The 24,535-nt window shown below is 53.9% G+C and overlaps 1 protein-coding gene across 1 annotated transcript; it reads right to left on the bottom strand.

The window, feature by feature from the left end:
* Positions 1 to 231: 231 nt before the first annotated feature.
* Positions 232 to 23,597, bottom strand: pgap2 (post-GPI attachment to proteins 2). Its single transcript, XM_033022176.1, has 6 exons — positions 23,175 to 23,597; positions 16,888 to 17,053; positions 13,998 to 14,253; positions 13,517 to 13,623; positions 604 to 712; positions 232 to 410 (listed from the first exon to the last, which is right to left on the bottom strand). Exons 1-6 carry the CDS (start codon positions 23,183 to 23,185, stop codon positions 280 to 282), a joined length of 780 nt encoding a protein of 259 aa, XP_032878067.1. The 5' UTR covers positions 23,186 to 23,597; the 3' UTR covers positions 232 to 279.
* Positions 23,598 to 24,535: the final 938 nt, after the last annotated feature.

The raw sequence follows: 24,535 nt of genomic DNA, 5'->3' as shown, positions 1-24,535 counted from the left end.
GAATGTAGACAAGACACAGGAGGCACTGAGGAGAATGGGAGGGAGAGGGGTGGGGGGGGGGGGGGGGGGAGATAGAGGGGTTGGGAGGGAAGGGGAGATAGGGGGAGAGAGAGGGGAGAAAGAGAGGGGGAAAGAAGGAGGTATGGGGGGGAAAGGGAGGGATGGGGGGAGAGGGGTAGGGGAGAGGGAAGGGGGAGAGAGAGGGGTAGGGGAGACTGAGGGGTAGGGGAGAGAGAGAGGGGGGGAGAGAGGGAGAATGGGGTACGGGGGGGGGGGGATTCAGAAGCTCTTGTCGGGGGGCCGGGTGCCGATGAACAGTTCCTTGTTGTTGAAGTCCCAGTAGGCAGTCATGTGGAAGGCCATGTTGGAGAGGACCACCAGGTACTCCAGCAACGCAAAGAGGGTGTAGACTGTGGGGGAGAGCAGGGCAGAGGTCAGCAGGGGGCGAGGGGCAGAAGGCAGAGGTCACAGCGTGCCGTCGGGGGGGCGAGGGTCACAGGGGTCATGGGTGTGAGCACAGGTCACGGGCAGAGGTCAGGGTGCACGGGTCGGAGGTGTGTGGGGGGAGGGGAGCATGTAGGGGGGGGGGGGGCTGTAACTCACCCCCGGCCTCACAGTAGGCGTTGTGCCGCAGGTAGCAGCCGATGGCCAGAGAGAAACACGTCACGTTGAAGAAAAATAAACGCAACTTCCAGCTGAACGACGTCCGCTCCTGGGGGGGGGGGGGGGGGAGAATGAGGGGGGGAGTTGAGGGGGATGGGAGGGGATGAGGAGGTGAGGGGATGAGGAAGGGAGGGGGGAGTGGAGGGGGCAGGATGGGGGGGGAGGGGAGAGAGACGGGGAGGAGGGAGAAGGGAAGAGAAACAGACGTCAGAACTCTGGGAATATTTCACCACTGGGATATGTTGCTTGTGGAGCAGAGAGAAAACAGGCCCCTCGCCCACACCGCCCAACACCGCCCAACATGCCCCAGCTGCATTAGTCCCACCTGCCCGCATTTGGTCCAAACCTGTCCTATCCATGTGTTTCTTAAACGTTGGGACAGTCCGCTGCTCAGGCTCGGCACGATGGCGCAGCGGTAGAGCTGCTGCCTCACCGCGCCTTAGACCTGGGTCCGATCCTGACCTCGGGTGCTGTCTGTATGGAGTTTGCACGTTCTCCCCGTGACCTGCGTGGGTTTTCTCCGGGTGCTCGGGTTTCCTCCCACGCCCCCAAGACGTACAGGTTCAGTAAAGATGTAAATTGTCCCTAGTGTGTGTAGGATAGTGTTAGTGTGCGGGGATCGCTGGTCGGCGCGGACTCAGTGGGCCGAAGGGCCTGTTTCCGTGCTGTATCTCTAACGTCTAAACGATATTCCCTTATCATGTATCTGTACACTGTAAATGGATCGATTGTAATCATGTATTGTCTTTCCGCTGACTGGTTAGCACGCAACAAAAGCTTTTCACTGTACCTCGATACACGTGACAATAAACTAAACTATTGACTTTTGTGTGTCTGTATAGTCCAGAACCAGGGGCCACAGTTTAAGAATAAGGGCTAAGCCATTTAGAACAGAGACGAGGAAACACCTTTTCACACAGAGAGTTGCGAGTCTGTGGAATTCTCTGCCTCAGAGGGCGGTGGAGGCCGGTTCCCTGGATACTTTCAAGAGAGAGCTAGATAGGGCTCTTAAAGATAGTGGAGTCAGGGGATATGGGGAGAAGGCAGGAACGGGGTACTGATTGGGGATGATCAGCCATGATCACATTGAATGGCGGTGCTGGCTCGAAGGGCCGAATGGCCTACTCCTGCACCTATTGTCTATAATGCTGTATTAATTGTCCAGTGTGTGTGTGTGTAGGATAGTGCTAGTGTACGGGGCGATCGCTGGTCGGCGCGGACTCGGGGAGACGGCAGGAGAACGGGGTTAGGAGGGAGAGGTAGATCAGCCACGAATGAATGGCGGAGTGGACTTGATGGGCCGAATGGCCTAATTCTGCTCCTATCACTTACGAACATGAAAGATATGGGCCAAATGTGGGGCAGGTGGGACTAGTATTGATGGTCTTCTGGTCTTAGGACTCGATGGGCCGAAGGGCCTGTTTCCGCACTGCATCTGTAAAGTCTGTAGCGAGGAATGAAGGGATGTGTTTGCGAGACGGTCGGGGAGGGAAGTGAGGCTGGCTGGCAATATCAGCGGCCATCTGTGGCTCAGTGAGGTCTGTGACGTAGCTCTGGCTGGGCAGAGGAACCCACGCTGACCCAGGCACGGGACAGAGTGGAGGCAGAGACTTTGAAACATATAACATTATTAAGGGTTTGGACGAGCTAGAGGCAGGAAACATGTTCCCGATGTTGGGGGAGTCCAGAACCAGGGGCCACACAGTTTAAGAATAAGGGGTGAGCCATTTAGAACGGAGACGAGGAAACACTTTTTCTCACAGAGAGTGGTGAGTCTGTGGAATTCTCTGCCTCAGAGGGCCGTCTCTGGATACTTTCAAGAGAGAGCTAGATAGGGCTCTTAAAGATAGCGGAGTCAGGGATATGGGGGGAAGGCAGGAACGGGGTACTGATTGGGGATGATCAGCCATGATCACATTGAATGGCGGTGCTTGCTCGATGGGCCGAATGGCCTACTCCTGCACCTATTGTCTATTGACTCTCAGATCTAGATGCAAACAGCAGGGAAACAGGCCCTTCGGCCCACCCACTCGTGAGATCATAAGCCGCCCAACATGTCCCATCTACACTAGTCCCACCTGCCCACATTTGGCCCATATCCCTCTAAACCCGCCCTGCAGACCAGCACGGTGGCGCAGCGGTAGAATTGCTGCCTCGCGGCGCCAGAGACCCGGGCTCGATCCCGACTACGGGTGCTGTCTGTACGGAGTTTGTGCGTTCTCCCCGTGACCTGCGGGATCTCCAGTTTCCTCCCACACTCCAAAGACGTGCAGGTTTGTAGATGAATCGGCTTGGTGTAAATGTAAATTGTCCCTAGTGTGTGTAGGATAGTGTTAGTGTGCGGGGATCGCTGGTCGGCGCAGACTCGATGGGCCGAAGGGCCTGTTTCCGCGCTGTATCTTTAAAACTAAACTATCCGTGTATCTGTCCAATTGTCTGTTAAGTATTGTTATAGCCTCTGCCTCAACTACCTCCTCCGGCAGCTCGTTCCATACACCCACCACCCTCTGTGTGAAAAGGTTAATAATAATAATAATGGATGGGATTTATATAGCGCCTTTCTAATACTCAAGGCGCTTTACATCGCATTATTCATTCACTCCTCAGTCACACTCGGTGGTGGTAAGCTACTTCTGTAGCCACAGCTGCCCTGGGGCAGACTGACGGAAGCGTGGCTGCCAATCTGCGCCTACGGCCCCTCCGACCACCACCAATCACTCACACACATTCACACACATTCACACACAGGCAAAGGTGGGTGAAGTGTCTTGCCCAAGGACACAACGACAGTATGCACTCCAAGCGGGATTCGAACCGGCTACCTTCCGGTTGCCAGCCGAACACTTAGCCCATTGTGCCATCTGTCGTCCCCTCAGGTTCCTATTAAATCTTTTCCCCTTCACCTTGAACCTATGTCCTCTGGTTCTTGATTCATCTACTGTGGTGGCAAGAGACTCCCCTCATGATTTTGTACACCTCTATAATATCACCCCTCATCCTCCTGCGCTCCAAGGGAATAGAGTCCCAGCCTGCTCAACCTCTCCCTGTAGCTCAGGCCCTCTGGTCCTGGCAACATCCTCGCGAAGCTTCTCTGCACTATTTCCAGTTTAACGGCATCCTCCCTGTAGCAGGGAGACTGGAACAGCGCAGGGTAAATGCTGTTTAATTTTTTCGTTTCGAGATACAGCGCGGAAACAGGCCCTTCGGCCCACCGAGTCCGCACCGACCAGCGATCCCCGCACACTAACACTATCACACACACACACTGGGGGCAATTTACCTTCACACCAAGTCAATTAACACCTCTTTGGAGTGTGGAGGACAATTTACAACTTTACTGAACCTGTACGTCTTGGGAGGAAACCCGAGCACCCAGAGAAAACCCACGCAGGTCACGGGGAGAACGTGCAAACTCCGTACAGACAGCAGTGGTGGTCAGGATGGAACCCGGGTCTCCGGTGCTGTGAGGCAGCAACTCTACCCCTGTGCCGCCCTGGGAGGGGCAGGGGGTTTGGGGGAGGGAGGGTACAAACTGTGTACAGTGGAGGGGGGGGGGGGGGGGGGGGGGGGAGGAGGGGGGGGGGGGGGAGGGAGGGGGGGGCAACCCTAAACCACAGTCTCATCTGGCATCAATATTGGGTTGGCGCGGAATCATCTGGGGAGCACCCGGAGAAAACCTACGCAGGTCACGGGGAGAACGTGCAAACTCCATACAGACAGCGCCCGCAGTCAGGATCGAACCCGGGTCTAAGGCGCTGTGAGGCAGAATCTATCTCTCCCTCTCAACCCCATTCTCCTGCCTTCTCCCCATAACCCTAGACACCCGTACTAATCAAGAATCTATCTATCTCTACCTTTAATATATCCACTGACTTGGCCTCCACAGCCGTCTGTGGCAAAGAATTCCCACAGATTCACCACCCTCTGACTAAAGAAATTTCCCCTCATCTCCTTCCTAAATGAACGTCCTTTAATTCTGAGGCTGTGACCTCTAGTCCTAGACTCTCCCACTAGTGGAAACATCCTCTCCACATCCACTCTATCCAGGCCTTTCACTATTCTGTACGTTTCAATGAGGTACCCCCTCATCCTTCTAACCTCCAGCGAGTACAAGCCCAGTGCCGACAAACGCTCATCATAGGTTAACCAACTAATTCCTGGGATCGTTCTTGTAAACCTCCTCTGGACCCTCTCCAGAGCCAGCACATCCTTCCTCGAGATACGGGGCCCAAAATTGCTCACAATATTCCAAATACGGCCTGACCAGCGCCTTATAGAGCCTCAGCATTACATCCCTGTTTTTGTATACAAGCCCTCTCGAAATAAATGCTAGCATTCATAAGATAATGGACAATTGGTGCAGGCCATTCGGCCCTTCGAGCCAGCACCGCCATTCACTGTGATCATGGCTGATCATCCCCAATCAGTACCCCGTTCCTGCCTTCTCCCCATATCCCCTGATTCCGTGATCTTTAAGAGCCCTATCTAGCTCTCTCTTTAAAGTATCCAGAGAACCGGCCTCCACCGCCCTCTGAGGCAGAGAATTCCACAGACTCACAACTCTCTGTGAGGAAAAAGTGTTTCCTCGTCTCCCTTCTAAATGGCCTACCCCTTATTCTTAGATCACAAGTGATAGGAGCAGAATTAGGCCATTCGGCCCATCAAGTCTACCGCCATTCAATCATGTCTGGTCTATCTCCCCCTCCTAACCCCATTCTCCTGCCTTCTTCCCGTAACCCCTGACACCCTGTAGCAGTCTAAATGTTTTTTTGAACGCTGCCTCGCAGTCTTTGACATTTCCTCTGTGGGAACAAGGTTCTGACTGTCCGTGCTATCTCGGCCTCTCGTAATCTTGCAGCAAATGTATTTGTGTCGCAGCAGGCCCCAACCTCACTTCCACCCAATACCGCTCATAAAGTATTTCAGTACAAAGCGTCAAGATATTTATGGTGGAGCCTCTGCCTGCTCGAAATACACCAGCGACATCTCTTAGTGATGGTTCTCCTCTGTCCTCTCCTTCCATCTCCTCTCCCCTCCCCTCCCCTCCCCTGCCCACAGGCCTGAACCCCCCCCCCCCCCACCTCCTCTCCCCTCCCCTCCCCTCATCATGGCCCTAAACCCCCCTCCCCAACGCAACGACCAGCCTTGACTGGGGGAGGAGGGAGGAGAAGTGGGGCAGAGAGGGGGTAGGGGGTAGGGGCAGGGGGAGATAGAGGGGAGGGGGAGGAGGAGAGGGGGGGAGATTAGGGGAGAGAGGAGGAGGGGAGGGGAACAGTGGGAGGAGGGGAGAGGGGGAGGGGAAGATTGGGGGAGAGGGGTGGCGGTGAGAAGGGGGGAGAGAGGGGGAGGGCATGGGGAGAGAGGGGGGAGGGGAGGGGGAGGATGAGGGGGGAGGGGGTGGATTGAGGGGGGAGGGGATGGGGAGGGGAGGGGGAGGATGAGGGGGAGAGGAGTGGGGGGAGGATGAGGAGGGTGGCGGTGAGAAGGGGGGGAATGGGGGAGGAGGGAAGGGAGAGGAGGATGGGGAGGGGGAGAGAGAGGATGAGGAGGGGGGGAGGGGGGAGTATGAGGGGGAGGGGATGGGGAGAGAGGGGGGAGGGGGGAGGGGAGGATGATGGGTGAGGGGGAAAGAGAGGGAGGAGTGCCTTCTACAATCTTGACTTCCTGCAGCCTCGTTACCACAGCCTCGTTCTCTCTTCCTCCTCCTCTGCTGTGTCTTGTGACCGCAGCTCCCTGCAATGCTGCACGGTTGCAAGAGACAGTCACCCAGCACGGAAACAGGCCCTTCAGCCCAACTAGCCCACGCCAGCCAACGTGCCCCATCTACACCGGTCCCACCTGCCCGTGTTTGGCCCATCTCCCTCTAAACCTGTCCTATCCATGCACCTGTCCAAGTGTTGGGATAGTCCCAGCCTCCACTATCTCCTCCGGCAGCTCGTTCCATACACCCACCACCCTCTGTATGAAGATGGTTGCCCCTCAGGTTCTCATTAAATATTTCCCCCCTCTCTCCTCCCCACCATCGCAGGGATCTACAGAGAGTGGACACTGCCCGGTCCAGCAAGTACTGACCTCCTCACCATTGAAGGAGATACGAGTTGGTATACGCATCATATGTGTCATACACGCATCATACACTGTTCTATGTTGTGTTTAGTGCAGAGATACAGCGCGGAAACAGGCCCTTCGGCCCACCGAGTCCGTGCCGACCAGCGGTCCCCGCACACCAACACTATCCGACACACACTCGGGACAATTTACAATTTTACTGAATCCAATTAGCCAACAAACCTGCACGTACTTGGAGTGTGGGAGGAAGCCGGAGATCTCGGAGAAAACCCAGGCAGGTCACGGGGAGAACGAACGGACTCCGTACAGACAGCACCCGAAGTCGGGATCGAACCCGGGTCTCCGGCGCTGTGAGGCAGCAACTCTACCGCTGCGCCACCGTTTACGTTTTACGGTATACGTTTTACGTATGGACAGGAGAGACCACAGGGAGTGTTTGATCCTTGTATCAGGCAACTGAACCATCCCACCACAACCAGAGAGCGGTCCTGAACTATTATCTACCTTATTGGTGACCCTCGGACTATCTTTGATCAGACTTTGCTGGCTTTACCTTGCACTAAACGTTATTCCCTTTATCCTGTATCTGTACACTGTAAATGGCTCGATTTGTAATCATGTATTGTCTTTCAGCTGACTGGTTAGTACGCAACAAAAGCTTTTCACTCGGTACACGTGATGAGTTAGTGATCAGTACGGGTGTCAGAGGTTATGGGGAGAAGGCAGGAGAATGGGGTTCGGAGGGAGAGATAGATCAGCCATAGAGGGAGTGCAGAGAAAGTTCACCAGACTGATTCCTGGGATGTCAGGACTGTCTTATGAAGAAAGACTGGATAGACTTGGTTTATACTCTCTAGAATTTAGGAGATTGAGAGGGGATCTTATAGAAACTTACAAAATTCTTAAGGGGTTGGACAGGCTAGATGCAGGAAGATTGCTTCCGATGTTGGGGAAGTCCAGGACAAGGGGTCACAGCTTAAGGATAAGGGGGAAATCCTTTAAAACCGAGATGAGAAGAACTTTTTTCACACAGAGAGTGGTGAATCTCTGGAACTCCCTGCCACAGAGGGTAGTCGAGGCCAGTTCATTGGCTATATTTAAGAGGGAGTTAGATGTGGCCCTTGTGGCTAAGGGGATCAGAGGGTATGGAGAGAAGGCAGGTACGGGATACTGAGTTGGATGATCAGCCATGATCATATTGAAGGGCCGAATGGCCTACTCCTGCACCTAATTTCTATGTTTCTATGTTTCTATGAATCTATCTATCTCTGCCATAAAAACATCCACTGACTTGGCCTCCACAGCCGTCTGTGGCAATGAATTCCACAGATTCACCACCCTCTGGCTAAAGAAATTCCTCCTCATCTCCTTCCTAAAGGAACGTCCTTTAATTCTGAGGCTGTGACCTCTAGTGCTAGACTCTCCCACTAGTGGAAACATCCTCTCCACATCCAACTACGCAAGCCTTCCATTATTCAGTAAGTTCAGCCAAGTCAGTGGATATTTTTAAGGCAGAGGTAGATAGATTCTGGATTAGTACAGTTGTCAGAGGTTATGGGGAGAAGGCAGGAGAATCGGGTTAGGAGGGAGAGATAGATCAGAGATAGATTGAATGGTGAAGTAGACTTGATGGGCGGAATGGCCGAATTCTGCTCCTATCATAACAAGAGGAGTATAGGAGTAAAGAGGTCCTTCTGCAGTTGTACAGGGCCCCAGTGAGACCACACCTGGAGTATTGTGTGCAGTTTTGGTCCCCTAATTTCAGGAAGGACATTCTTGCTATTGAGGAAGTGCAGCGTAAATTCACAAGGTTAATTCCCGGGATGGCGGGACTGTCATATGCTGAGAGAATGGAGCAGCTGGGCTTGTACACTCTGGAGTTTAGAAGGATGAGAGGGTATCTAATTGAAACATATAAGATTATTAAGGGTTTGGACACGCTAGAGGCAGGAAACATGTTCCCGATGTTGGGGGAGTCCAGAACCAGGGGCCACACCCAGTTTAAGAATAAGGGGTAAGCCATTTAGAACGGAGAAGAGGAAACACTTTTTCTCACAGAGAGTTGTGAGTGTGTGGAATTCTCTGCCTCAGAGGGCGGTGGAGGCCGGTTCTCTGGAAACTTTCAAGAGAGAGCTAGATAGGGCTCTTAAAGATAGCGGAGTTTGGGGATATGGGGAGAAGGCAGGAACGGGGTACTGATTGGGGATGATCAGCCATGATCACATTGAATGGCGGTGCTGGCTCGAAGGGCCGAACGGCCTACTCCTGCACCTATTGTCTATCACATGACAATAAACGTAACTGAACTAGTGACGGTGAATGGTAGATGTCGGGGTTTAGGGAAGTCCTGCTGGACAGTTTGTGAAATGGAAGGGCTGGTTCGGTCTGTGTTCAGTGGAGTTTAGAGGAACGAGACTTGATCTAATTGGTGACGCGGTTGGCAGGCTCGCTGCTGGCAGAATATCTCTCACTGTGTAACATTTGAGAATCAGGGTTGGCTTGAAGGCCGGAAGAGCGGGAACAACACAACTTGTGAACTCAAAGCCAAATCTGCCAGTTGTCATAAGGGATAGGAGCAGAATTAGACCATTCGGCCCATCAAGTCTACTCCGCCATTCAATTATGGCTGATCTATCTCTCCCTCCTAACCTAATTCTCCTGCCTTAGACAATAGACAATAGGTGCAGGAGTAGGCCATTTGGCCCTTCAAGCCAGCACCACCATTCAATGTGATCATGGCTGATCATCCCCAATGTTCCTGCCTTCCCCCCATATCCCCTGACTCCGCTATCTTTAAGAGCCCTATCGAGCTCTCTCTTGAAAACATCCAGAGAACCTGCAGAGAAAACATCCAGAGAATTCCACAGACTCACCACTCTCTGTGAGAAAAAGTTCCTCGTCTCCGTTCTAAATGGCTTACCCCTTATTCTTAAACTGATGCCCTGGTTCTGGACTCCCCCAACATCGGGAACATGTTTCCTGCCTCTAGCGCGTCCAAGCCCTTAACAATCTTATATGTTTCAATGAGATACCCTCTCATCCTTCTAAACTCCAGAGTGTACAAGCCCAGCTGCTCCATTCTCTCAGCATATGACAGTCCCACCATCCCGCGAATTAACCTTGTAAACCTACGCTGCCTCCCTCGATAGCAAGAATGTCCTTCCTCAAATTAGGGGACCAAAACTGCACACAATACTCCAGGTGTGGTCTCACTAGGGCTCTGTACAACTGCAGAAGGACCTCTTTGCTCCTATATTCGATTCCTCTTGTTATAAAGGCCATTCGCTTTTTTCACTGCCTGCTGTACCTGCATGCTTACTTTCATAGACTGATTTACAAGGGCCCCCAGATCCCGTTGTACTTCCCCTTTTCCCAACTTGACGCCATTTAGATAATAATCTGCCTTCCTGTTTTTGCGACCAAAGTGGATAACCTCACATTTATCCGCATTAAACTTCATCTGCCATGCATCTGCCCATTCCCCCAACCTGTCCAAGTCACCCTGCATTCTCATAGCATCCTCACAGTTCACACTGCCACCCAGCTTTGTGTCATCTGCAAATTTGCTAACGTTACTTTGAATCCCTTCATCCAAATCATTGATGTATATCATCCAAATCATTGATGTATTATGCGTATTGTGTTCAGTGTTGTGTTGCGTTTCGGACACGTTGCTACACCACGAAGGATCTCATTCAGATGGAAAGGACGCAGAGAAGATTTACGAGGGGCCTGAGGTAAGGGGAGAGGTTGGGGACAGGCTAGGACTTTAGTCCTGGGAGCGCAGGAGGATGAGGGGTGATCTTATAGGGGCGTATAAAATCACGAGGGGGGTAGATCGGGTAAATGCTCAGTCTTTACTCAGAGTGGGGGAATCGAGAACTGGTGAACATAGGTTTGTACAAAATGCTGGAGTAACTCAGCGGGACAGGCAGCAACTCTGGAGAGAAGGAACGGGTGCCGTTAGGGTCGAGACCCTTCTTCAGATTTGTTTCTCAAGTAAGAGAGCGACATCTCCTACATTGAAGAAACGTCACCCATTCCTTGGTTTCTTGGTTTCTTGGTCCTCCAAAATATTCCAAATGGAATTTAAACTGGAGGTGGTACCTCATGGTGGTACCCCATCTCCCCCTCCCTCTCTCCCCCTCTCCTCCCCCTCTCCATCTCCCTCTCCTCCCCCTCCTCCTCCCACCCCCATCCCTCTCTCCCCCACCCCCCCTTCCCTCTCTACCCCACCCCCTTCCCTCTCTCCCTCCGCACCCTTCCCCCTACCCCTCTGTCCTTCTTCCACCTCTCCCCCTACACCTCCCTACCCACTCTTCCACTTCTCTCCCACTTACCCCACCCCTCTCCCTCTCCCACCCCTCTCTCTCCCCCTCCCTCCCCTCTCACCCCTTTCCCCTACCCCTCTGTCCCTCTTCCACCACTCCCCCTATCCTTCTCTCCAGAGACGCTGCCTGTCCCGCTGAGTTACCCCAGCATTTTGTGTCATCCAGCATCTGCAGTTCCTTCCTGCACATTCATGAACATGGGTTTATGATGAGAGGGTAAAGATTTAATAGGAACGTTTTCACACAGAGGGCGGTGGGTGTATGGAACGAGCTGCCAGAGGGGGTAGTTGTGGCAAATAGTTACGATGGCGCAGCGGTAGAGTTGCTGCCTCACAGAGCCAGAGACCCAGGTTCGATCCCGACTACCGGCTCATGTCTGTACGGAGTTTGTACCTTCTCCCCGTGACCTGCGTGGGTTTTCTGCAGGTGCTCTGGTTTCCTCCCACACTCCAAATACGTGCGGGTTTGTTGGTTAGTTGGGTTCGGTAAAAAGTAAATTGTTTGTTGTGAATAGGATAGTGCTAGTGTACGGGGGGATCGATCGCTGGTCGGTACGGACTCCGTGGGCCGAAGGGCCTGTTTCCACACTGTATCTCAAAACTAAACTAACAACATATAACTCCAGAGATGCTGCCTATCCCGCTGAATTTCTCCAGCTTTTAGTTTTAGAGAAACAGCACGGAAACAGGCCCTTCGGCCCACCGGGTCCGCGCCGACCAGCGATCCCCGCACACTAACACCATCCGAACCCCACAAGAGACAATTTTGTTACATTTACCAAGCCAATTAACCTACAAACCTGCACGTCTTTGGAGTGTGGGAGGAAACCGAAGATCCCGGAGAAAACCCACGCATGTCACGGGGGGAACGTGCAAACTACGTACAGACAGCACCCATAGTCGGGATCAAACCTGGGTCTCCGGCGCTGTGAGGCAGCAACTCTACCGCTGCGCCTTCTACCTTCGGTTAAAACCAGCATCTGCAGTTCCTGCCCGCACAGGCACATGGGATAGGACAGGTTTGGAGGGATATGGGCCAAACGCGGGCAGGTGGGACTAGTGTGGATGGGGCATGTTTGGTCAGTGTGGGCCGAAGGACCTGTTTCTGTGCCATGTGGCCCGGTGCTGCCATCAGATGCTGGCGGTGGGAAATGCGCCTGGGCCTGTATCGGGGACGTGGTTCTCAGCCTCACCTCCGGCCCACTGGACAAAGTATCTGCCCGGCAACAGGGCCTGGCCGCTGAGGCAGCACAGCGCACATATTCTCTCCCCCTCTACCCCCTGGAGCACTGGCTAGCATAGGCTCGATGGGCCGAAGGGCCTGTTTCCGTGACTACTTTAGACTTTTTACTTTAGAGATAAAGCACAGAAACAGGCCATTCGGCCCACCAAGTCCATGCTGACTGTTGATTGCACTTTAGGTTTATACTTTAGAGATAACACCACACCAGAAGCGAGGAGAGAGGAGGGGAGGGGAGGAGAGAGGAGGACAGAGGAGGAGAGAGGAGGGGAGGAGAGGGGAGGAGAGGGGAGGAGAGGGGAGGGGAGGAGAGGGGAGGGGAGGGGAGGAGAGAGGAGGACAGAGGAGGAGAGAGGAGGGGAGGAGAGGGGAGGAGAGGGGAGGGGAGGAAGAGGGGAGGAGAGGGAGAGGACGGGGAGGAGAGGGGAGGATGAGGGGAGGGGAGGAGAGGGGAGGGGAGAAGAGGAGAGGGGAGGGGAGGAGAGGAGAGGCTGAGGAGAGGGGAGGGGAGGGGAGGGGAGGAGAGAGGAGGACAGAGGAGGGGAGGAGAGGGGAGGGGAGGAGAGGGGAGGACAGAGGAGGAGAGAGGAGGGGAGGAGAGAGGAGGACAGAGGAGGAGAGAGGAGGGGAGGAGAGGGGAGGACAGAGGAGGAGAGGGGAGGGGAGGAGAGGGGAGGGGAGGAGAGGGAGGACAGGGGAGGAGAGGGGAGGAGAGGGGAGGAGAGGGGAGGGGAGGAGAGGGGAGGAGAGGGGAGGGGAGGAGAGGGGAGGAGAGAGGGAGGAAGAGGGGAGCGGAGGAGAGGGGAGGGGAGGACAGAGGAGGAGAGAGGAGGGAGAGAGGAGGGGAGGAGAGGGGAGGGGAGGGGAGAGGGGAGGAGAGAGGAGGGGAGGGAGGGGAGGAGAGAGGGGAGGAGAGGGGAGGGGAGGAGAGGGGAGGACAGAGGAGGAGAGAGGAGGGGAGGGGAGGGGAGGAGAGGGGAGGACAGAGGAGGAGAGAGGAGGGGAGGAGAGGGGAGGAGAGGGGAGGGGAGGGGAGGAGAGGGGAGGAGAGAGGAGGGGAGGAGAGGGGAGGAGAGGGGAGGAGAGGGGAGGGGAGGACAGAGGAGGAGAGAGGAGGGGAGGGGAGGGGAGGAGGGGAGAGGGGAGGTGAAGGGAGGAGAGGAAGGGGAAGGGGAAGGGGGGGGGGAGAGGGAAGGATGAGGATGAGTGTTTACCTCAGGAGTGACGGTGGGTTTCCGGTATCGCTGCCAGATGGTGCAGGTGAGCAGCATGTGGAGCTGGGAGGCGGCCATGAAGGTCAGGAAGGCTCGTTCATGGATCCCTGCAGTGACACACAGTGTTGTCAGCGCTTACTTCCTCACTCCCTCCCTCCCTTACTCCCTGTCTCACTCCTTCCCTGCCTCACTCACTGAGTGAGGAGTGAGGGGATGGGGGAGGGAGGGGAGGGGAGGAGGGGGGGCAGGGAGGGGGAGGGGGGAGTGAAGGGGAGTCAGGATGAGGAGGGTGGAGTGAGGGGGGGAGGGAGTGAGTGAGGGAAGGGGGGAGAGTGAGGGGAGGAGGGAGTGAGTGAGGGAAGGGGGGAGAGTGAGGGGAGGAGGGAGTGAGGGGAGGGGGATGGAATGAGGGGGGAGTGAGGGGAGGAGGGAGTGAGTGAGGGAAGGGGGGAGAGTGAGGGGGGAGGGGGCTGTTACTCACGGTGGTTGTCGATGGAGGAGACGTAGGTGAGTGTGAGGAGGGCCAGATTCTCCAGCAGGTTTGCGATGAAGTTGACAACACAGAGGGTGGTGTGTTGAGGGGCCATCGAGAAGGGGCCCCGGCGATAAAGCCGCCAGTAGGCCAGGGCCAGGAGGAGGCGTGGGGCTGCGTGGATAGCGATGCAGAAACGCCAGACGTACCGCTGCGGCGATTCTCCTCCGATCGCCGAGCTGATGGAGGGGAGGTAGTTGGGCACCTGTAACACAGGGTCAGAGATCACGGGGGCAGGGGCAGAGGTCACGGGGGCAGAGGTCACCGAGTCAGAGGGCAGGGATCTATCATGACTATCGTATTGTGTGCAACGGGATCTGGGGGTCCTTGTTCATCAGTCTTTGAAAGTAAGCATGCAGGTACAGCAGGCAGTGAAGAAAGCGAATGGCAAGTTGGCCTTTATAACAAGAGGAATCAAATATAGGAGCAAGGAGGTCCTTCTGCAGTTGTACAGGGCCCTAGTGAGACCACACCTGGAGTATTGTGTGCAGTTTTGGTCCCCTAATTTGAGGAAGGACATTCTTGCTATTGAGGGAGTGCAGCGTAGGTTTACAAGGTTAATTCCCGGGATGGCGGGATTGTCAAATACTGAGAGAATGGAACAGCTGGACTTGTACACTCTGGAGTTTAGAAGGATGAGAGGGTTTCTTATTGAAACATATAAGATTATTAAGGGTTTGGACATGCTAGAGGCAGGAAACATGTTCCCGATGTTGGGGGAGTCCAGAGCCAGGGGCCACACACAGTTTAAGAATAAGGGGTAAGCCATTTAGGACGGAGACGAGGAAACACTTTTTCTCACAGAGAGTTGTGAATGTGTGGAATTCTCTGCCTCTGTGGAGGCCGGTTCTCTGGATGCTTTCAAGAGAGTTAGATAGAGCTCTTAAAGATAGCGGAGTCAGGGGATATGGGGAGAAGGCAGGAACGGGGTACTGATTGGTGATGATCAGCCATGATCACATTGAATGGCGGTGCTGGCTCGAAGGGCCGAATGGCCTACTCCTCCACCTAGTGTCCATTGACTGGATAGCACGCAACAGAAAGCTTTTCACTGTACCTCGGCACACGTGATTCACGGTCCGCGGGAAAGCTGAGGGTCGGAGCCCGTGGCCAACGGCCCCTGGGTCTGTGGGGCCCGCGGCCGGTGCCACGGAGAGCACCCGGCGGAGATAGCGGAGAGGTCGGCGCGGCGGTCGGTGACGGCACCGACTGGCAGACGAGGACGGAGCATGTGGAAGTGAGGAGGCCCAGGGGGAGGGGACGCGGTGTGGGGGTCCTCCGTGAGGAAGGGGGACGGAGGAGGGAACAATCGGGACCCGGCGGGTGGGGGGGGGGACTTTGTAACGTTGTAAGCGCCCTTTACACGGTGACTATTCGCATACCTTCATTATGCAAGCAAAGAATCTCACTACAATAGACAATAGGTGCAGGAGTAGGCCATTCGGCCCTTCGAGCCAGCACGGAGCACGGTGTGTAGTTCTGGTCACCCAGCTACAGGGAAGGTGGCATTACTGGCGAGGGGAGCCATTGGCCGTCGGGTGGAGTAAGTGACAAAGGATGGAGGTGAAAACATGACAACGGGGGGATAGATAAAGAGAGAAGAGGTGGAGTGAAATGTTAAGCATGGAGTGCAGGAGGCTGAGGGGTGATCTTATAGACGTGCATAAATGTATCAGGGACATTTAGGGTGAATGCAGTCTTTTACTCAAAGGTAGGGAAATCAACAACCAGATTTGACAATAGACAATAGGTGCAGGAGTAGGCCATTCAGCCATTCGTGCCTGCACCGCCATTCAATGTGATCATGGCTGATCATCCCCAATCAGTACCCCTTTCCTGCCTTCTCTCCATATCCCCTGACTCCGCTATCTTTAAGAGCCCTATCTAGCTCTCTCTTGGAAGTATCCAGAGAACCGGCCTCCACCGCCCTCTGAGGCAGAGAATTCCACAGACTCGCCACTCTCTGTGAGAAAAAGTGTTTCCTTGTCTCTGTTCTAAATGGCTTACTCCTTATTCTTAATCTGTGGCCCCTGGTTCTGGATTTGTCACAGGTGACAATAAACTATTCATCCAATCGTTCAATTAACTAAATTAAACTAAACTACCTCCAAATTCAGGGGTAGTTTGTCCCGGCTGTTATCAGGTGACTGAACCATCCTCTCACCGATTGGAGAGCAGTCCTGACCTCCCATCTACCTCATTAGAGACCCTCCGACTATTTTTAAATCGGTCTTTACCTTGCACTAAACGTTAATCCCTGCATCTGTACACTGGACTGCTCGATTGTAATCATGTATTGTCTTTCTGCTGACTGGACAGCACGCAACAAAAAGCTTTTCACTGGATGTATTAAAGAGAGAGTTACATTTAGTTTTTAGGGCTAACGGAATGAAGGGATACAGGGAGAAAGCTGGAACGGGATACTGAATGTGGATGATCAGCCATGATCATATTGAATGGCGGTGCTGGCTCAAAGGGCTGAATGGCCTACTCCTGCACCTGCTGTCTATGTTTCTATGTTTTACCTTAGTACACGTGACAATAAACTAAACTAACTGTGCTGGACTTTACCTTGCACTAAACGTTATTCCCTTTATCCTGTATCTGTGCACTGTGGACGGCTCGATTGTAATCATGTGTTGTCTTTCCGCTGACTGGTTAGCACGCAACAAAACCTTTGCGTTGTACCTTGTACAGGTAACTGTGATAACAGGGCCTTTCACTGTAGCTTGGTGCAGGTGGGGTTGTACCTCTGTGCAGGTGAGCGTGAGAGTGCAGGTGGGGTTGGAGCTCGGTGCAGGTGAGCGTGAGCGTGCAGGTGTGGTTTGCGGACACTCACCATGCAGTGGGTGGATGTCGTTTCCTCGAAGTTGAAGATGAGCGACCAGATGACACAGAAGAGGAATCCACAGAGTGGGCAGAGCACGGTGACCACGCACACGCCGGTGAATGGCAACCGCACCAACACCGGCTCCCTGTCCGACGGCACGTAGGAGGGCAGCAGCCTGCGGACACACGACCGTCATGCTAAACACATGCACCATCACGCTAAACACGCGCACCGTCACGCTAAACACACACGCCGTCACGCTAAACACACGCACCGTCACGCTAAACACGCGCACCGTCACGCTAAACACACACGCCGTCACGCTAAACACACGCCCCATCACGCTAAACACACGCACCATCACGCTAAACACGCGCCCCGTCACGCTAAACATGCGCACCGTCACGCTAAACACATACACCGTCACGCTACACACAAGACCGTCATGCTAAACACAAGACTGTCATGCTAAACACACGCACCGTCACGCTAAACACACGCACCATCACGCTAAACACACGCACCGTCACACTAACACGCACCGTCACACTAAACACACGACCGTCATGCTAAACACACGCACTGTCACGCTAAACACACGCACCATCACGCTAAACACACGCACCGTCACGCTAACACGCACCGTCACACTAAACACACGACCGTCACGCTAAACACACGCACTGTCACGCTAAACACACGCACCTTCACACTAAACACACGCACCTTCACACTAAACACATGCACCGTCACACTAAACACATGCACCGCCAGGCTAAAAACACGCACTGCCACGCTAAACACACGCACCGCCACGCTAAACACACGACCGTCATTCTAAACACACGCACTGTCACGCTAAACACACGCACCATCACGCTAAACACAGGCACTGCCACGCTAAACACGCGACCGTCACGCTAAACACATGACCGTCACACCAAAGACACGCACTCACACTAAACACATGACCATCACGGTAAACACATGCACAGCCACACTAAACACACGCACCATGGACCGCCACGTTAAACACACGCACCATGGACCGTCACGCTAAAGACACGGAGCATCACGCTAAACACACGCACCGCCACGCTAAACACATGACCGTCACGTTAAACACACGCACTGCCACACTAAACACATGACCGTCACGCTAAACACACGCACCGCAACGCTAAACACACCCACCGCCACGCTAAACACACGCACCATGGACCGTCATGCTAAGCACACGCACCGCCACGCTAAACACACGCACCATGGACCGCCACGCTAAACACACGCACCATGGACCGTCACGCTAAAGACACGGACCATCACGCTAAACACACGCACCGTCACGCTAAACACATGACCGTCACGCTAAACACATGACCGTCACGCTAAACACACGCACCGCAACGCTAAACACACGCACCGTCACGCTAAACGCATAGAGGTCACGCTAAACACATGCACCATCATGCTAAACACACGCAGAGGTCTTGGTGCAGGTCACAGTGCAGACACACTCTGCAGACACGCACACGTCACACCAAAGACAAGTGCATGTCATGCCACAAGTCACGGCAGGAAAGCCGACACACCTTTCCCATACACACGGTAACCTAGACACACACAGGTCACGCCGCATAAGCCCGCACATGCGACACACACACGGCAACCCAAACACGGCGTACGCCATAACAGGTGTGCCGACACGCCAGCAACACGGACCCTGCACACAAGGGGCACACGGACTCCACACGCAGCAATCTAACACGCCACAGGTCACTTCAGGAGAATGGGCATGCCTGATATACACGCATCTCACACACAGGGGGGACACGGACCACACACGCATGCACACGGCAACCCAACACGCCACAGGTCACGCCGGGCAAGCGCGCATACCCACAACACACACATGGGTGGTACACGGAACACACACATGCACAGGCAGTCTCCGACATCCCTCTACACATCAATGCTGTTTAGCGCAGGAAGGAACTGCAGATGCTGGTTTAGTTAACTATTCCTAGAGTCACACACCGTGGAAACAGCCCCTTTGGCCCAACTCGCCCACACCGACCAACAATGTCCCAGCTACCCTAGTCCCACTTGCCTGCGCTTGGTCCAAACCTGTCCTATCCATGTACCTGTCCAACTGTTTCTTAAACGTTGGGATAGTCCCAGCCTCAATTACAGTGCCCTCCATAATGTTTGGGACAAAGACCCATCATTTATTTATTTGCCTCTGTACTCCACAATTTGAGATTTGTAATAGAAAAAAATCACATGTGGTAAAAGCGCACATTTTCAGATTTTAATAAAGGCCATTTTTATACATTTTGCTTGCACCATGTAGAAATTACAGCAGTGTTTATACATAGTGTTCCCCCATTTCAGGGCACCATAATGTTTGGGACACCGCAATATCAAGTAAATGAAAGTAGTCATGTTTAGTATTTTGTTGCATATCCTTTGCATGCAATGACTGCTTGAAGTCTGCGATTCATAGACATCACCAGTTGCTGGGTGTCTTCTCTGGTGATGCTCTGCCAGGCCTGTATTGTTGTCATCTTTAGCTTATGCTTGTTTTGGGGGCTAGTTCCCTTCAGTTTTCTCTTCAGCATATAAAAGGCATGCTCAATTGGGTTCAGATCGGGTGATTGACTTGGCCACTTAAGAATGGACAATTTTTTAGCTTTGAAACACTCCTTTGTTGCTTTAACAGTATGTTTGGGATCATTGTCTTGCTGTAGAATGAACCGGCGGCCAATGAGTTTTGAGGCATTTGTTTGAACTTGAGCAGATAGGATGTGTCTATACACTTCAGAATTCATTATGCTACTACCATCAGCAGTTGTATCATCAATGAAGATAAGTGAGCCAGTACCTTCAGCAGCCATACATGCCCAGGCCATAACACCCCCACCACCGTGTTTCACAGATGAGGTGGTGTGCTTTGGATCTTGGGCAGTTCCTTCTCTCCTCCATACTTTGCTCTTGCCATCACTCTGATATAAATTAAGATACAAGTTACTTGAACATGTGATTTTTTTCTATAATAAATCTCAAATTGTGGAGTACAGAGGCAAATAAATAAATGATGGGTCTTCGTCACAAATATTATGGAGGGCCTTGCACCTCTTCTGACAGCTTGATCCATACACCCACCACCCTCTGTGTGAAAAAGTTACCCCTCAGATTCCTATTAAATCTTTTCCCCTTCACCTTAAACCTATGTCCTCTGGTCCTCGATTCCCCTACTCTGGGCAAGAGACTCTGTGCGTCTACCCAATCTATTCCTCTCATGATTTTATAGAGGATGTCCAGTTCATTTATACAAGCAGCGAACCCTTGTTATTACGGACCTCTTTATAACAGATCTGGAGTGTAAACATAAAAACATAGAAACATAGAAATTAGGTGCAGGAGTAGGCCATTCGGCCCTTCGAGCCTGCACCGCCATTCAATATGATCATGGCTGATCATCCAACTCAGTATCCCGTACCTGCCTTCTCTCCATACCCTCTGATCCCCTTAGCCACAAGGGCCACATCTAACTCCCTCTTAAATATAGCCAATGAACTGGCCTCGACTACCCTCTGTGGCAGGGAGTTCCAGAGATTCACCACTCTCTGTGTGAAAAAAGTTCTTCTCATCTCGGTTTTAAAGGATTTCCCCCTTATCCTTAAGCTGTGACCCCTTGTCCTGGACTTCCCCAACATCGGGAGCAATCTTCCTGCATCTAGCCTGTCCAACCCCTTAAGAATTTTGTAAGTTTCCATAAGATCCCCTCTCAATCTCCTAAATTCTAGAGAGTATAAACCAAGTCTATCCAGTCTTTCTTCATAAGACAGTCCTGACATCCCAGGAATCAGTCTGGTGAACCTTCTCTGCACTCCCTCTATGGCAATAATGTCCTTCCTCAGATTTGGAGACCAAAACTGTACGCAATACTCCAGGTGTGGTCTCACCAAGACCCTGTACAACTGCAGTAGAACCTCCCTGCTCCTATACTCAAATCCTTTTTGGACAGATCAACTCACTATCGCCAAGCCTGACCCGCTGAGTTACTCCAGCACTCTGTGAAACGTCACCTATCCATGCACTCCACAGATGCTGCCTGACCCGCTGAGTTACTCCAGCACTGTGAAACGTCACCTATCCATGTTCTCCACAGATGCTGCCTGACCCGCTGAGTTCCTCCAGCACTGTGAAACGTCACCTATCCATGTTCTCCACAGATGCTGCCTGACCCGCTGAGTTACTCCAGCACTCTGTGAAACGTCACCTATCCATGCACTCCACAAATGCTGCCTGACCCGCTGAGTTACTCCAGCACTCTGTGAAACGTCACCTATCCATGTTCTCCACAGATGCTGCCTGACCCGCTGAGTTACTCCAGCACTCTGTGTCCATTTGTGTATTAACCAGCATCTGTAGTTGTTTGTTTCTACTGTTTATACAATGACAATACCTTACTCAGTTTTTAAGTTCATAAGTTTTGTTTAGTTTAGAGATACAGCACGGAAACAGACCCTTCGGCCCACTGAGTCAACTGAGCCAACCAGCGACCCCCGCACACTAACACTATCTTACACACACCACGGACAATTTACAATTGTACTAAGCTAATTAACCTACAAACCTGCACGTTCTTGGAGTGTGGGAAGAAACCGGAGCACCCGGAGAAAACTCACGCAGGTCACGGGGAGAATGTACAAACTCCGTACAGACAGTACTGTAGTCGGGATCCAACCCGGGTCTCTGGCGCTGTGCGGCAGCAACACTACCGCTGCGCCACCGTGCCGACATCATTCTAAGAGCAGAATTAGGCTATTCGGCCCATCAATTCTACCCAGCCATTCCACCATCACAACCCCATTCTCCTGCCTTCTCCCCATAACCCTAGGCAATACGATACGATAGAACCTTATTCATCCCCAGAGGGAAATTGGACACCCGTACTAATCAATTATCTGTTAATCTCCACGTTACAAATGTCCACTGACTTGACCTCCACAGCCGTCTGTGGCAATGAATTCCACAGATTCACCACCCTCTGGCTAAAGAAATTCCTCCTCATCTCCTTGCTAATGGAACGTCCTTTACATAGACAATAGACAATAGGTGCAGGAGTAGGCCATTCGGCCCTTCGAGCCAGCACCGCCATTCAATGTGATCATGGCTGATCATCCCCAATCAGTACCCCGTTCCTGCCTTCTCCCCATTTCCCCTGGCTCCACTATCTTTAAGAGCCCCATCTTGAACGCATCCAGAGAACTTGCCTCCACCACCCTCTGAGGCAGAGAATTCCACAGACTCACCACTCTCTGTGAGAAAAAATGTTTCCTCGTCTCCGTTCTAAATGGATCACCCCTTATTCTTAAACTGTGGACCCTGGTTCTGGACTCCCCCGACTTCCGACAGCCTTCCTCACTAACACTAGCCTTCCCCTTCTATTCTGAGGCTGTGTACTCTGGTCCTAGACTCTCCCACTAGTGGAAACCAAAGATCCTATAGCGCTATAGGATCTTTGGTGGAAACATCCTCTCCACATCCACTCTATCCAAGCCTTTCACTATTCTGTACGTTTCAATGAGGTGCCCCCCTCATCCTTCTAAACTCCAGCGAGTACAGGCCCAGTGCCGACAAACGCTCAGCGTACGTTATAGTGAAAAATCGACAATAACAGTCCCCAAATACATAGATATTATAAACAAGCCTGAAGCAATCCAATCAGTGCCCCATCTCCCCACTCTCCCTCACCCCCCTCCCCTCACACTTTCATCTCATCCTCTCACTCTCCCTCTTTCTCCCTCCCTCCCCTCCCCTCACCCTCTACCCCCTCACACCCTCCCTCCCCTCCCCTCACCCTCTACCCCCTCATGCCCTCCCTCCCCTCACCCTCTGCCTCCTCACCCTCTACCTCCCTCCCTCCCCTCACCCTCCTCACCCCCTCACACCCTCCCTCCCCTCTACCCCCCTCACCCTCTACCCCCCTCACACCCTCCCCTCCCTCCTTCCCCTGCCCTCACCCTCTACCCCCTCTACATCCTCACCCTTTACCTCCCCTCTCTGTGGGATCTCTCTGTGCTCCCCCCCTCCCCATCTCTTCACCTCATCCCCCCCCTCCACAATCTCCCCTCTCTCCCCCTCTGAGATCTCCCTGTGTATCCCATCCCCCTCCTTACACTCCCCCCTCCCTCTCCTCCCTCCCTCCATGGGATCTCCCTGTGCCCCCCCCCCCCCCACTCTACCCCCTTCCACACCCCCACCCTCACCATCTCTACCCCCCTCACCTCTCCCCCATGGCGTTGCCCGGCGGAGCCCGGGAGCCGGTGTCCGAGGCCCGCTGTCCGGAGCCCGTTTCCCGCTGTCCGGAGGCCGCGGCCTGCAGGCCCCGCTCAAGCCTGCGGTCTCGAGTAGTGGCGCGGCCCGGGCCCGGCGCTCCGGCAGCGGCCGTGGCAACAGCAGCAGCGGCAGCAGCAGCGACGGCGGCGGCCGGGCCCGGCACCGGGGGCGGGGAGAGGGAGGGGGAGAGGCGGGGGGAGAGGTGTGTCTCCCTGGTCCAGGTGTGTCTCCCTGGGACAGGGGACAGGTGAGTCTCCCTGGTCCAGGTGAGTCTCCCCGGGGCAGGTGTGTCTCCCCGGGACAGGTGTGTCTCCCCGGGACAGGTGTGTCTCCCCGGGACAGGACAGGTGAGTCTCCCCGGGACAGGTGTATCTCCCTAGATCAGGTATGGACCCACAGGGTACGAGGGACAGGTGAGTTACCCCGGGACAGGTGAGTCTCCCTGGTCCAGGTGTGTCTCCCCGGTCCAGGTGTCTCTCCCCGGGACAGGTGTCTCTCCCCTAGATCAGGTATGGACCCACAGGGTACGAGGGACAGGTGAGTCTCCCTGGACCAGGTGTGCGTGGGTGGGGACAGGACGGGTGGGTCCCCCTGGTCCAGGTCTCTCTGGGGGCAGGTGAGTCTCCCCGTGACAAGGGACAGGTGTGAGTGGGGCAGGGACAGACGTCGATGTCAGGGGACACGGGTACGAGGGGTGGGTGTGAGGTACAGGGCTATGAGGGACAGGCGTGGGGTGTGACTCTCTGGACCAGGTGTGGGTGGAGCTGGGACAGGTGAGAGGGTGGGGCAGGGGTGGGGACAGATGAGACTCCCTGTGACGTGGAACTGGTGTGGGCGCAGTAGAGATAGGTGTGAGTTCCCGGGGTAACGGGTACGAGGAACAGACGTATCTCCCCGGACCAGGTGTGGGTGGACTGGTTCAGATGAGAGGTGTGGGGTGGGGACAGGTATGGGTGGAGTAGGGGTGGGACAGGGAACGGGTCTGTCTCCCTGGTACAGGTGAGGGTCCCTGCGATAGCTGTGGGTCATTGGTGATACAGGGGTACGAGGGACAGGTGTGAGGTTCTGGGACAGGACTGCAGACCCACACCACTCACCTGTCCCTGAAACCCACACCTCTCACCTGTCCCAGGGACCCATACCTGTCAGTTGCCTGATAACAGCCGGGAAGAAACTGTCCCTGAATCTGGATGTGTGCGTTTTCACACTTCTGTACCTCTTGCCTGGTGGGAGAGGGGTGACGAGGGAGTGACCGGGGGTGAGACTGGTCCGTGATGATGCTGCTGGCCTTGCCGAGGCAGCGTGAGGT

This window comes from Amblyraja radiata, chromosome 6, assembly GCF_010909765.2.
Source record: "Amblyraja radiata isolate CabotCenter1 chromosome 6, sAmbRad1.1.pri, whole genome shotgun sequence".
Lineage (NCBI taxonomy): Eukaryota > Metazoa > Chordata > Chondrichthyes > Rajiformes > Rajidae > Amblyraja > Amblyraja radiata.
This window is presented reverse-complemented; position numbering and strand designations above follow the sequence as displayed.

Bases quoted from the DNA above. Each gene is read 5' to 3' on its own strand.
- pgap2 (XM_033022176.1), bottom strand. The intron at 14,254-16,887 runs GTGAGTGTCCGC...CCTGTGTTACAG, and splicing joins CGACATCCACCCACTGCATG to GTGCCCAACTACCTCCCCTC. The intron at 411-603 runs GTGAGTTACAGC...TCTCCCCCACAG, and splicing joins CGCCTACTGTGAGGCCGGGG to TCTACACCCTCTTTGCGTTG.